Source organism: Crotalus tigris, unplaced genomic scaffold, assembly GCF_016545835.1.
Source record: "Crotalus tigris isolate CLP2741 ecotype Arizona unplaced genomic scaffold, ASM1654583v1 scf7180000019021.11574027:1482141, whole genome shotgun sequence".
Taxonomy (NCBI): domain Eukaryota; kingdom Metazoa; phylum Chordata; class Lepidosauria; order Squamata; family Viperidae; genus Crotalus; species Crotalus tigris.
The window spans coordinates 1,231,537-1,246,080 of record NW_024097333.1 but is presented as its reverse complement, the minus strand read 5'-3'; the positions used below and the strand labels follow the sequence as shown (position 1 = coordinate 1,246,080).

General features: G+C 47.1%; 1 protein-coding gene across 1 annotated transcript in view; it reads right to left on the bottom strand.

The window, feature by feature from the left end:
- The window catches only part of ATG2A (autophagy related 2A), an 80,117-nt gene that overhangs the window by 26,227 nt on the left and 39,346 nt on the right, over positions 1-14,544 (bottom strand). The window contains 9 exon segments of the mRNA XM_039358450.1: positions 684-760; positions 1,386-1,456; positions 4,573-4,665; positions 7,135-7,241; positions 7,448-7,528; positions 9,178-9,368; positions 9,890-10,040; positions 12,534-12,691; positions 13,848-14,005. Coding sequence (XP_039214384.1) covers positions 684-760; positions 1,386-1,456; positions 4,573-4,665; positions 7,135-7,241; positions 7,448-7,528; positions 9,178-9,368; positions 9,890-10,040; positions 12,534-12,691; positions 13,848-14,005 — 1,087 coding nt within the window.

The window sequence follows — 14,544 nt, the reverse complement described above, 5'->3', positions numbered from 1 at the left end:
GAGCAAGTCAAGAAAACCTCCAACATTTACTGCAGGGACCACCAGATTTCCATCATACACTAAGACAGTGTTGCTCGTCCCTGGAAACTTGAAGATTGGACTTCAATTCCCAGGCACCCTAAAGTATGCTGGTTGGGGAATTCTGGGAGTTGAAGTTCACTCATTTCAAAGCATGCTTGGCTGGGGAATTCTGGGTGTCGAAGTTCACACACTTAAAGCATGCTGGCTGTGGAATTCTGGGAGTTGAAGTCCACTCCTCTTGCTGCTTGAGGAATTCTGGGAGTCAAAGTCCACTCTCTTGAATAGAGTCTAATTCTATTGGCTTTCAAAAGCCAATAGGAATTGTCCAGGCTGTCTCTGCCCTGCTGAGCCTGCCAAAAGCCCCATTCTGCAAACGGTGCTGCACCAGTTGAGTAGTCCTCGACTTACGACCGGTTGAGTAGTCCTCGACTTACGACCGGTTGGGGGTTGCAGCATTAAAAAGGTTGAGAACCACTGCTTTGGAGAATAAATCAATAAAGCTTGACTTAATAATAAGCCTGAAGCCAATGCTTTGCCTGGCTATCTGCAAGTTTCCCGTTTTTTTTTTTAATTAAAGAACTGAAGAAGGAAAAACATCAGGGAGACAGAGTCAAGGGGAGCCCTGGAGCCCAGCCTTGGAAATACAGCCCCGAGGAACCCACCAGTTTGCCAGTTATGTCTCCTTTCCACGTGGTGATGACCAGTTCCAGGAGATCCATTTCCACCACGCAAACATAATCTAGGCCGAGAGAAAAGATGAAAGTGGAACTTATTAAGTAAGAAACATGATGGAAGAAGACCTGTAAGACCTGGAATTTCCAGTTTACAGGCAGTCCTTGGCTTATGACAGTTAAAGTGAGCCCAGCATTACGATCGTTAAGTGGCAGTCGATAAAAGGTCACCATGATTGCGCCCAATTTTATGACCCTTTTTGCCGTGGTTTTTAAGCAAACTTTGTAGATCGGTGGTGGTCTAACCTTCGCAACTTTTAAGACCTGGGGACTTCAACTCCCAGAATTCTACAGCAGGCCATGCCGGCTGGGGAATTCTGGGAGTCGAAGTCCACAAATCTTAAAAGTTGCCAAGGTTGAACATTCCCTGCTGTAGAATTTAAGCAAATTCCTTGTCTGCGATGGGCATTTTTTTGCTGGAAACTGGGAAAATCGTAATTCCAAGACTTTGGGGACTGTAATAAAAACGTTAACAAGAGTAAAAATAATATTCAAAATGCAAAGTCGCCTGGGCTGAGCCATCTCCCCTGTCTTAAGGCTGACTGCAACCAACCTTTTTTCACGAGATGCCCGTTTGCCCAAGAAAATGCCCATCGCAGGCATGGGGCAGGGGGAGATAAGGGGGGGGGTTACCTTTATTCAGGTCACCAGTCTCTGCTTCACATTTGTTGGAGAGGAACAGAGTGGAGTTATCCAAAATGAACCTAGGTGGAGAACAAGCAGGCTGGTTAGAATCCACTCTTCCGACAGACACAAGGATTGCCTTCTCCACACATCGCTCAACGTGGGAAGGAATCTGTTCTGGGGAGGAGAGAGAAGGGGTGGGTCCACTACCTGGCTGGTGTGGAGACAACGGGAAAGGGAGACTCAGAATCACAGAATCAGAGTTGGAAGGGATCTTGGAGGTCCCCCCTTCTAGTCCAATGCCTGCTCAAACAAGAGACCCTGTGCAAAATGGTTGTCCAGTCTCTTCTTGAAAACCTCCAGTAATGGAGCACCCACAACATCTGAAGGCAAGCCATTCCACTGATTAATTGTTCTAACTGTCAGGATATTTCTCCTTAGTTCTAGGTTGCTTCTCTCCTTGATTAGTTTCCATCCGTTGCTTGTTGTCCTGCCTTCAGGGGCTTTGGAGAATAGCTTGACTCCCTCTTCTTTGGGGCAGCCTCTGAGATACTGGAACACTGCTATCCTGTCCCCCCTCTCCCTTCTCTTCATTAAACTAGACATACCCAATTCCAGCAACTGTTCCTTATATGTTTTAGCCTCCAGTCCCCTAATCATGTTTGTTGCTCTTCTCTGCACTCTTTTTTATGGCCTCAGCATCTTGCGTGGAAGCTCCCACTATGCTTGTCCAGCACCCGCCGTGCTGGATGGAGCTGATGGAAATGGCACCAATAAATCAGGGGAGGAGGAAAGCTGGAAACAGATATCCACGGCGTGAATCCATGAATTGGACTGACCGAATCTCTCAGCCTCTATACAGGTTGTCCTCGACTTATAACAGTTCATTTAGTGACCGTTCAAAATTACGACACTGAAAAAAGCGACTTATGACCATTTTGCACACTTGTAACTGTTGCAGCATCCCCAAGATCATATGATCGAAATTTAGGCACTTGGCAACTGACTCATATTTATGACCGTTACAGAGTCCCTGGGTCACGTGATCCCCTTTTATGACTTTCTGACCAGCATGTTACTAAATTAGCAACTGGAGCAATTCGCTTAACAATTGTGGCAAGAGAAGTTTCTAAAACGGGGCAAAGCTCATTGAACAAATGTCTAACCTAACAATATATTGGACTCCATTGTGGTCATAAGTTGAGGACTACCTGTAATGGCATGGGGTGGGGGGGAATGAAGGAAAGAGAAGCTGCCTAGAAAATGAACTGATAAGCAGAAGCCCTGGATGACTTAATGCCAGAGGAAGGATTTAGGTTAAAAGTGACAGTTTGAATTGGTTAGAAACTTTTGTAATCAAAGTTTGAGGTTTGAGAATCGAAAAGTTTTAATACGGGAATTAACTTGGCATAGAAAGAAAGCTAGAGTCGGGTTTAAATGTGAGATAAAACGCTACTTGATGGGTTAAAAAGGCTTTAGAGATTTTGTCTGATTTAATAACGAAGGAAGGATAAGAATTGACTGTTATTATAGTTGATAATTATTAGGGAGTAAACTTGTTTAGCGGTTAAAAAGATTTTATAGACGTAAAGGGATGAAATGATAGAACATGTTTTTAAAAATAGATATGTATTTTTGGGAATTACATTATTTTAAATATGATAATTATTTTGAAATAGAGAGAGAATTTCTGTCTGATTTAATAATGAATGAAGGCTGGGAATTTCTTGACATTATACTTGATAACTATTTGAAGGTGTAAACTTCATAAAAGGGCTTAAAAGATTTTTTATAGATGTAGATTGATGAAATTATAGAATATATTTTTAAAAATAGAACTGTATTTGTTGGATTTATATTGTTATTTTAAATATGAAAAATATGTTGTAAGAGCTACTTGTGATAGGGAAAAAATTAGTCTTAATGAGTGATCTAATATTAAGGATACCTGAAATCCCAATTATATGTCTATTGAAATGTAACTGGAATATGACAATTGTAATTAGTAAAGTTTAAAACAAGATATAGATTATCATAATTGCAAGGTGATTGAGGATTTTTGTTTGATGGAACTTTACCTAAAATTGTATTAATTTTAATAAGTAATATTATTCCTTGTAGAGAGGAAATTGTTTATAATTAATTTGAGCTATATGTATATGATTTTGTTCTTGAATGATTTGACACTCTGACCATCACGTTGTGTCCTAAGCTTTTGTAAAAAATGGAAAAAAACCAATAAAACCTTTTATATAAAAAAAAGTGACAGTGGGAAGTTTATATATTCAGATCTGTAAGATTCTCTTAGTTTACCCTTACAATAAAATAGGTTTACTTTGACTTACAACCACAATTGAGCCCAAAACTTCTGGTTTTTTTTGTTAAGCGAGACAAGTTGTTCAGTGAGTTTTGCCCCATTTTACGACCTTCCTTGCCACAGTTGTTAAGCGAATCACTGCAGTTGTTAAGTTAGCAACACAATTGTAAAGTGAATCTGGCTTTCCTCTTGACTTGCTTGTCAGGTCGTAAAAGGGGATCGCCTGACCCCGGGACACTGTGACCGTCATAAATATGAACCAGCTACCAAGCGTCTGAATTTTGATCACATGACCCTGGGAGTGCTGCAACAGTCATAAGTATGAAAAACAGCCATAAGTCCCTTTTTTCAGTGTCATTGTTAACTTTGAATGCTCAATGCTCTTATACGTTGAGGACTGGCTGTAGGTTATTAAGAATCTGGCTTAGAAAGTGTCATTTCTTTCTCAAGGAGATCAAAACACATTTTTGCTAAAAGGAAATGGTCGCTAAATGAACCGTTGTTAAGCTGAGCACCGCCTGTCTTTTTATTTATCCGTTAAATCTGTTCGACACCCATCTCTTGCAGGGCGAGTGTTGAGAATCCAACAAGGGAAGTTAAGATAAATCTCTCAAGTCTCGGGGGAAAGGAAATAACTGCAGAATCCAACAGGTGCAGCACGCCGACAGGTACAACAGGCGCACCCATTCTGGATCCAATGCACCTTTCCTGGCATGGAAGCAGAGGTTGAACTTCTCCACAAAGGGGGCGGAAAGGTGCAAATGGCTCCCTGGATAAAAATCTCCCTCTCTGCAGGAGTTTTTCCAGGCATGGCTTCCTGGAGGCCCATATGTTCCCCTCTCCCCCAGAGATTTGGAGGGCTCCAGCCCCAGAACCCACCGGAGGAGGAAGACCGAGGTGTCCACAATGATGTTGCTGGAAAGGGTGAAGGTCTCTGCCATGATGAGAACCCGGAGGGGTAAATAGAGAGGCCTGTGAAGGAGAAGATGGAGGTCAACCTTGCTGCAACGTGTCTCAATCTTTGGAATTTGAAGAGGTGTGGACTTCAACTCCCAGAATTCTGAGCTAGGAGTTGAAGTCCACACCTCTTCAAGTTCCAAAGATTGAGAAACTGCGGAGATGGGGAGGTCACGGCCCAGCACCCCCCTCACTATCGGTCACCCCAAAACTCCAGTGGTGGGTGGAAAGAGGCTGGAATGAAACCATAATACAGGTAGTCCCTCAACTTACAGTCAAAAAATGCCCATTTGGGATAGACTGCCCACCATGAGATCCGCTTAACGGCTGGTTGAAAAATCAGATCCATTTAAGTGGCATCTTAACTTACGACCGCAATGACCAGAATTCTGGTCCCTACTGCGGGGAAGTCGAGGGCTATCTATATAAACCAGGACATCTCTCCTTAGCCTGGTTGGGTTCTCCTCATTCTGAGTCAGCTGACAGAATAGAATAGAGCTGGAAGGGACCTTGGAGGTCTTCTAGTCCAGCCCCCAGCTCAAGCAGGGGGACCTCCTAGACCAGTGGTGGCGAACCTATGGCACGGGTGCCAGAGGTGGCACTCAGAGCCATCTCTGTGGGCACGCGCGCCGTCGCCCCAGTCCTAAGCCTTCAGCTGGGCTTTATAAAACCTTTTCGCTTTAGGCCTCTGCCGCCATGTGCAAAAAACAAAAAAGGTTCAATCAGTCAATTTCAACTTCTTGCGGGAAAAAAAAAAGATCTTGCAAAGTTGGAATTGATTGATTGAACTTTTTAGTCCCACCCAGTCTGCCGTTACCACCACAGCCATGCCCACCCAATGGGCCACACCCACCTGGCACTCGACGATGCATAAGTGGGTTTTGGGTTGCAGTTTGGGCACTCGGTCTCTAAAAGGTTCGCCATCACTGTCCTAGACCATCTCAGACAATCCCATATGATCCTATAGCGCAGTGGTTCTCAACCTGTGGGTCGGGACCCCATTTGGGGTCGAATGACCATTTCACGGGGGTCACCAAACCATGCTGTCCGCCATTTTTTTCCCTTTTCCCTAGCTGTCCTACTCCCTCTTATTGGTGGCCACACCCACTTGGGGGTCACCACAACATGGGGAACTGTATTATGGGGTCACGGCATTAGAAAGGTTGAGAATCACTGCTGTAGCGCCACCCGTGCATCTATCCATAATAGCTGGATCCTCACAACACCACCGTCTGAACTGACATCTGAATCACTGGGGACCCATTTTCCACTGGGAAAAGCCCAGTCTTTTTCTCTTGGCACTTGATAGGAGCCAGACCAATACAGGTAGTCCTCGATTTACGACAATTGTGCCCAACATTTCCGTTGTGAAGCAAGACAACTGCTAAGTGAGTTTTGACCCATTTTATGACCTTCCCTGCTAAGTGAATCGTTGCAGTTATTAAGTGAACAACATGGTTGTTAAGTGAATCTAGCTTCCCCCACTGACATTGCTTGTCAAAAAGTCACAAAAGGGGGATCACGTGACCCCAGGAGACACTGCGACCGTCGTAAGTATGAATCAATTGCCAAGTGCCCAAATTTTGATCAGGTGACCCCTGAGGATGCTGCAACGGTCGTAAATGTGGGAAAGGGTCATAGGTCACTTCTTTCAGGGCCGTTGTAACCTCAGTCATTAAATGAATGGTTGTAAGTCAAGGACTAGCTATAGTTAGTTTCTCCAGTGGAGAACAGGATGTTTGATTTATTTTATTTCTGTGGCCGTCCATCTCAGCAAAGGACTCAGGGCGGCTCACAATTCAAAAACAGATATCACAGTGAAAACCCTAAAAACACTTTCAAACAGTAAAAACATTAAAAACAATTGAAAAAAAAACCACTTTAAAATCACCCATTTTGCATCTAATTGGAGGACATGGAAAGCAAGCCATCTGGGCTGTTAACCATACATAGCCAGGAGGGTGGGGCCTTTGGTGTAGGTTCTCTGCTCTTTGTTTAACCGGGGTTTAAAACAGTGGTTCTCAACCTTTTTAATGCCCCGACCCCCAACCAGTCGTTAAGTCGAGGACTACTCAACCGGTCGTAAGTCAAGGACTACTCAACTGGTGCAGCACCGTTTGCAGATTGGGACTTTTGGCGGGCTCAGCAGGGCAGAGACAGCCTGGACAATTCCTATTGGCTTTGGAAAGCCAATAGAACTAGACTCTATTCAAGAGAGTCTATTCTATTGGCTTTCAAAAGCCAATAGAATAAAAGGGAGTAGCACAGCTAAGGAAAAGGGGAAAAAATGGCGGACTGCGTTGTTTGGCGACCCCCGTGAAATGGTCGTTCGACCCCAAACGGGGTCCCGACCCACGGGTTGAAAACCACTGGTTTAAAGTGTTGTGGGAACACAACCAGACAGCTCCAGCCTCTTTCCCCAGGTGGGACTGAATGAAACAGCCGATGGCCAGCTCAAACAAACCCAACTTCCAATATCGGCACCTGTAATCCATGGCACAGTTGAAGAGGTGGGTGTGCAAAACGGTGATGATGGCGGGGGGCACGAAGCCCAGGATGGGGTCGTCCAGGACATCCAGGAAGTCGATCAACTGGCAGAAGGAGACACGGCCGTGAGACGTGAACCCAGAACCCCGGAGCCCTGCTGGCTCTCCAGTGCCCGGGAATTAAGCTCAGGCCAGTCTAAGAGAGGACAGAGAAAGGGGCTGCTCCCAGGGGCTGCTCGGACCCCCCGCTCTTCCCCAGCTGCACCTCTAACCTGAAAGCAGCCAACCTTCTCTGGGGGATCCGGCCTCACCTGCGAGTACCAGCTCTGGTGGGCCAGCGCCATGCGGTGCCGTATGGTGGCGCCCTCAAGGCGCAGCGTCACCAGGAACTCCTGCAATTCGGAAGGAAAATGCAGGTCACCGTCTGAATGCTTTTTCTCACCGGGCGCTGGGCCTTCCCTGGCCCAGGACTCGAGAGAGATCTTGCTCAGGGATCACCTCTTCCCAAGGTAGGATTCAGGAGATCTTGCTGGGTCTACGGAAGCCGGTTTCAGTCTTCTGGGACTGAGAAGTGTTAAAATGGGCCTGGGCCTTGCATAAATAAGAGCCAAGGTGGCGCAGCAGTTCGAGTGCAGTACTGCAGGCCACTTTAGCTGACTATGTTCAGCAGGTCAGCGGTTCAAATCTCACCGGCTCAAGGTTGACTCAGCCTTCCATCCTTCCGGGGTAGGTAAAATGAGGACCCAGATTGTTGGGGGCAATGTAAATATATATATATATATATATATACACATTGCTTACTGGTGTACACCGCTTAGAGAGTGCTTGCACTTAAAGCGGTATATAAGTCTCATAAACAAATAAATAAATAAATAAATAAATGGTTTGTGGGAGAGCCAGTTTGCTCTAAGTGGGGAAGGCACCGAGCTAGAAAAGCAGGAGGTGGTGAGTTCTAGTCCTGCGTTAGGCCCAAAAGCCAACGGTGTGACTTTGAGCCAGTCACAAGGAGGTGGTGAGTTCTAGCCCTGACTTACGTATAAAAGCCAGCCGGGTGACTTTAGGCCAGGGGTGTGAAACTGCTGGGCCACGGGCCAGATGCGTCACGCCAAAACCACGCCCACCCCATTGCCGGCAATGGGAAAAAAGTCCCGATACGTCACGACACGTGACGTTGTGAGTTTGACGCCCGTGCTTTAGGCCAATCACCAGAAGATGGACAGTTCTAGTCCCATCTTAGCCACGAAAGCCAGCTAGGTGACTTTGGGCGAATCACCAGGAGACTGTGAGTTCTAATTCTGATTTACATATGAAAGCCAGTTGGGTGACTCTGGGCGAATCACCAGGAGACAGAGAATTCTAGTCCCACCTTAGCCATGAAAGCTGGCTGGATGACTGTGGGCCAATCACCAGGAGATGCTGAGTTCTAGGTACGAAAGCGGCTGGCTGACTTTGGGCCAATCACTGCCTTTCAGCCCAGCCCACCTCACAGGATTGTTGTTGCGGGGACAATTGGAGGAGGAAGGTGTGTTGGATATGCTCACTGCCTTGAATTATTTGTAAAAATAAGTTGGGATTTAAATAATAAATAAATATTGCTCTAAGGACGATTTTAAGAAATAAGCCCGTGAAAAGAAATAAAAAAATGGAAATGCAGATAGTCTGCAACCTATGATTGTAACTGAGGCTGGCAATTGCAGTTGTAAACCAGGACAGTCATAAAATGAGTCACCCACATAACCATGCCTGATTTTATGACATTTTTGCAACGGTCATTAACCAAACCCATGCTATGGGCAGTTTTTGAAGGAAACTGGAAGTGGAAACTGGTCTCTGACAAAAACATTTTAAATCATAGTCACATGACCATGAGATAGTCCAAACAGCCATAAAGGCAGACCATTGGCCAAGTGCTCAAAATACAGTTGTATCACCATGGAGGGGGGAAGCAGCCTTGCTGGCTGGGGAATTCTGGGCAACTCATCCATCTTCAGGAAGGTTGAGAACCACAGCAGTCAGCAACAACCCCCATTAGCTAAGTCACCTTTATGTTCTTCTCCAAATCCAGGTTGATCTTGATGGCCACAGACAACATCTTGACAACATCCTTCTTGGCCCCCAGAGGCCAGTTGATGGAGCCCTCTTGGGAGGCGTAGATGGTGGGGTGTAGCCCTTCGGGGGGCAGGAAATTGGGAATCTCCAGGTGCTCAGCTGTAAGGTAGTCCTCCACAACAGCTGGGGGGGCAGGGGGGAGAAGAGAGAAAGCATCGTGGATTAACACGCTGAGAGTCCGTAACCGGCTGTGGTCTTCATCCCTTCCCAATCCGATTTTCTGTCCCCACCCCCCACCCCAAAAATCAGCAGAAGAGGAAGCAACAAGGGTACAGTCGGACAAAAATGTCAGATGCGTTTCCCCACACAGGAAATGCACAGTCCTCAATGCACAACAGAAACTGGGATCAGAATTTCCATCCATAAGCAATGTGTTCACAAAGCAGGACTGCATCGCTTAACGATGGCAATCGTGGCAATCATAGTTGCTGTCATTAACCAGTTCCCACGGTAATTAGGCGAGGCAACCTTTTGCTGGTTTTGGCAGCCAAAATCAATGGGGAAGCCAGCAGGAAATCGCATGCTGGCTGGGGATTACTGGGAATTGAAGGCCTGCCCCTCTTAAATAGTTGTTCTACAGGACAGTTCAACCGAACCTGTTGCCTCCACATACACACATGCTGGCACCGCAGCTGGATCCCGACCTTTGTGATAAAGTGCCACCTTCTCGGCTTCGATGCAGAAGTAGCCAATGTCCTCACAGCCTTTGTAGTGAGAAACACTGAAGAGGCTTCCATTCTCCACATCCAGGACGAGTTCCCCGTGAGCGGCTTCCAGCTTGTTGCCTCCTTCGTCCTGCAGAGACGAAGGGAAGAACTGAATCTTGGATTAAGTGAAGGCAGCTGAGAACCAGGAAAGATCTAAGCCAGACATGTCAAACTCACGACGTCACGTGACGTTGCGCAACGTTATCGGGGCGGTTTTGCCATTGCCAGCAATGGGGTGGGTGCGGTAAGCTAGTAAGAATCTGGCTTAGAAAGTGTTATAATTCTCACCTCTTTCTCAAGGGGATCCAGTCACATTTTTGCTAAAAGGGAACAATTTCTACTCTTTTTTAAAAGCTCCTTTCCCAACAGACATGCCAGGCTGAAAGGGCTTAAAATGTGGTCTTCTGGATGCCACGGCCATGCTGCAAAAACTTATTTTTGCAGGCTGTGGAATTCTGGGAGTTGAAGTCCACATGCCTTAAAATTGTCAAGGTTGAGAAACACTGCTTCTAGCATGATTTTTCAGAACTCTCCTCGTAATATCAGCCTTACCCCCCAAATAAGACCCTGTTAATATCATCAGCCACAGACGCATTTAGTATTTTCTTGAAAATAAGGCCCAACCGGAAAAACAAATCCTAACGTGCCTTTTGGAGCAAAAATTCATACAAGACCTAATCTTATTTTCGGGGAAACGCGGACTTAAATTTAAAATATCGACCCTCCTTTCTCTTTGAGTTGGGAGCAACTAGTTCCTGCAAGAAAGCCTGCTAGAGTTTCTTGGTACAAGTTAATACGATTAAAAAAAAAAAAAAAGTGGCTAATTTTAAACAGCTACTCCTCGACTTATTTATGGGTGCCTGCGCATTATATTACCTTTTTTGGAGCAGTCATTAAGTGAACAACTTGGTCACTAAGCGAACCCATTGTTTCCTCTGGGCCAGTTTTGCTGAGAACCAGAAGTAAATATCAGCAATTTACTTACTGGGGAAAAAAACATTGTAAAATGTGATCATGTGACTGCAAACTGGGCCGGTTGCCAAGTGTCTGCCTGTAATAGGGTCACATGGCCATGGGGGGGGGCACAGCCAACAGAACTTCAGAACTTGGTTGTAAGTAACCCTGTGGGGGTCTGTTGTAACTCTGAACGGTCACTAAATTCTAGTCGTAAGTCAAGGACTACCTCCACTTACGACAGTCCATTTAGTGACCGTTCAAAGTTACAACGGCATTGGAAAAAGTGACTTCTGACCCTTATTTATACTTACTACCATTAGAGGCAGTCCTTAATTTACAACAGTTCGTTTAGTGACCGTTCAAAGTTACAAAGGCTCTGAAAAAAGAGACTCGTGACTGTTTTTCTCACGACCGTTGCAGCATCCCCAGGGTCCACATGAGTAAAACTGAGAAACTTGGCAACTGGTTCATATTTATGACGGTTGCAGTGTCCTGGGTCACATGATCCCCTTTTACAATCTTCTGCCAAACAAAGTCAATGGGGAACCAGATTCATCTAACAACCGTGTGACTAGCTTAACAACTGCAGTGATTCACTTCACAACTGTGTCAAGAAAGATCATAAAATGGGGCAAAACTCACTTAACAAATGTCTTGCTTAGCAACAGAATTTGGGGGTTCGATTATGGGAGCGAGGCGAGGACCCCGTTTCATTATGTCATTTCAACAATGCGTACGGCCATCTAACACAGTGGTTCTCAACCTGTGGGTTGGGACCCCATTTGGGGTCGAACGATCATTTCACGGGGGTCGCCAAACAACGCAGTCCACCATTTTTTCCCCCTTTTCCTTAGCTGGGCTCCTCCCTTTTATTCTATTGCCTTTTGAAAGCCAATAGAATAGACTCTCTTGAATAGAGTCTAATTCTATTGGCTTTCCAAAGCCAATAGGAATTGTCCAGGCTGTCTCTGCCCTGCTGAGCCCGCCAAAGGTCCCATTCTGGAAACGGTGCTGCAAGTTGTCTGCAGCGAAGGCAAGCTGTCTGGAAGTTTCCACCCCTCCCTGCTGAGCAACTACTAAAAATGTAAGGAAAAGAGGGCCAGGGGTGGGAGGTGGGAGGCCGGCGGGCGCAGGGAGAGTTGCTGGCGCGCGTGGGGCCTGGCGGGTGCCTTACCTCCCTTGGGCTGGCCAGCTGGTGGCCCAGCCGGTGGTCGGCCTGCGCCATCTCTGCTGCTTGCCAGCTACGCCTCGGCCGGCACAGTGGGCAGCACCACGCATGCGCGGCGTTCCCGGGCAGGGAAAGTCCTCGACTTACAACCGGTTGGGTAGTCCTCGACTTACGACCGGTTGGGTAGACCTCGACTTACGACCAGTTGGGGGTCGCAGCATTAAAAAGGTTGAGAACCACTGATCTAACACACAAACCCAGGGTGCTCATATGAATTGCCTCAGAACAATGTGCCAGACTGGGAGGGCGGAATGACATACAGTGAGGTCTGGTTGCACAAGCACGTGCAAAGAGGGTGCAGAACAGAGACTATTTGGGGGAGAAGTGACTTGACTTCTTTGCAAAGGATCCCCACAACTTTTTACAAAAGTTGAAGAAGCCACTGCGGTGTCTCACTTTGGCATTGCAGAGCGCCGTAATGCGTCCCTGGCCCACCCGGAGCACGACCGAGATGCAGCTGAGCGGGAAGGGGTTCCTCTGCTCCCCTCTTTTCTGCTGCGCACCCATCTGGTCCGCCGAGTAGAAGTGGGAATCGTCGTCCTCGGAGTCCGAATCTGCAAGAACAAGCAACTGAGAATGACCTTCTTCTATCCCAGGGGAGCTATGACCCCTTATTGACCTGTGGACTTCAGCTCCCAGAATTCCTGGGCCAGCATGGTCCACAAGGCATAAAGGGGCCAATAGTTCCTTGGCTCTGGAATTCTGGGAGTTGAAGTCCACAAGTCATAAAGCGGCCATAGCTCCCTGGCTCAGGAATTTTGGGAGCTGAAGTCCCCAAATCATTAAGGGACTACAGCTCTCCACCCCGGTTCTGTCTAGTGACGGCCAACCCTCCATATCCAGCTCCCCTCCAGACCACAGCCAATCAGATAGCAAGGGGGTTGCAAGCAGCCCTCCCTCCTCCTCTAGAACAGGGCTTTTCAACCAGTGGTACGGGTACCACCTGTGGTACATTGGCACCTGGCAGGTGGTACACGAGCATCCTAGAAAAGTGGTAGCGGGAGAGGGGAATGAGCTGAACCGGTGGCAGCACCACACAAGCCTAAGCGAGAGACGGCTGGAGCTGCAGGGCTGTCAGGGCTCAGCGGAAGCACCAGGATCAGCGCCAGGGTCCAGCTGGAGCTTGGCACTGATCCTGGTGCTTCCGCTGAGCCCAGAAGAAGCGCCGATCAGCTGGAATGTTGCAGCATCTCCAGGGTCTTGTGATTTACATTCAGATGCTTAACAACTGATTCATATTTATGACGGTCACAGTGTCCCAGGGTCATGTGAAGTGACCAAAACCTGCTGCAACCAGCCAGCAGACGGGGGGAATAAAAACCAAACACCCCCCACCCCACCCCCACTGCCAATCCTCAACAGAAATACTCACAACAATGAAAACCTCGGACAGGAGGAAGAGCACCGCCAGGCGGGCAGGCAGGTGTCTCGCTCGGCTGTGGCTTGGGGGCACTTTTTTCAGTGCCATTGTAACTTCGAACAGTCACTAAGCCAACTGTTGTAAGTCGAGGACTACCTGTACTTTATCACTTTTTTCCTTTTTTTTTTATCATCAAGTTTTTGACACCTTGCTAGGCAACTGGTGGTCCTCGGATGTTGCCATATCCTAAAACTGGTACAATGGGTGAAAAGGTTGAAAAGCCCTGCTCTAGAAGGCTCCCCTAAGTCATCAGCTCTCCTTCTCCCCCTGCCCCAAATGACGTCTCTCACCCAGCTTAAAGGCTGACTTGCACATCTGGAAGTTCTCCCAGTGGGCGGGTGGGAGCCCATCAGAGGCAAAGGGGGAGGCTGATCCAGCCCCTCCTGGAGGATCCGTGGGGCTCGGGGGCGGGCTGAAGGGCTCCCACATCAGGAGGTCATTATTGATCCTGGGGGGTGAAAGAAAGAGAGAGTGAATGCAAAGGCTCTAAATCAGCGGTTCTCAACCTGTGGGTCGGGACCCCATTTGGGGTCGAACGACCATTTCACGGGGGTCGCCAAACAACGCAGTCCGCCATTTTTTCCCCCCTTTTCCTTAGCTGTGCTACTCCCTTTTATTCTCTTGGCTTTTGAAAGCCAATAGAATAGACTCTCTTGAATAGAGTCTAATTCTATTGGCTTTCAAAAGCCCATAGGAATTGTCCAGGCTGTCTCTGCCCTGCTGAGCCCGCCAAAAGTCCCATTCTGCAAACGGTGCTGCACTAGTTGAGTAGTCCTCGACTTACGACCGGTTGAGTAGTCCTCAACTTACGACCGGTTGGGGGTCGCGGCATTAAAAAGGTTGAGAACCACTGTTATATATGAATGTAAAAAGAATGTATGTTAACATCTGATAAATATCACGGTATATGCATGGGGGAGAGTTTGGAAAAATAAAAAATTATTTTTTTTTTTAAAAAAAAGAAGAGATGTGTCCTCCACACCCATC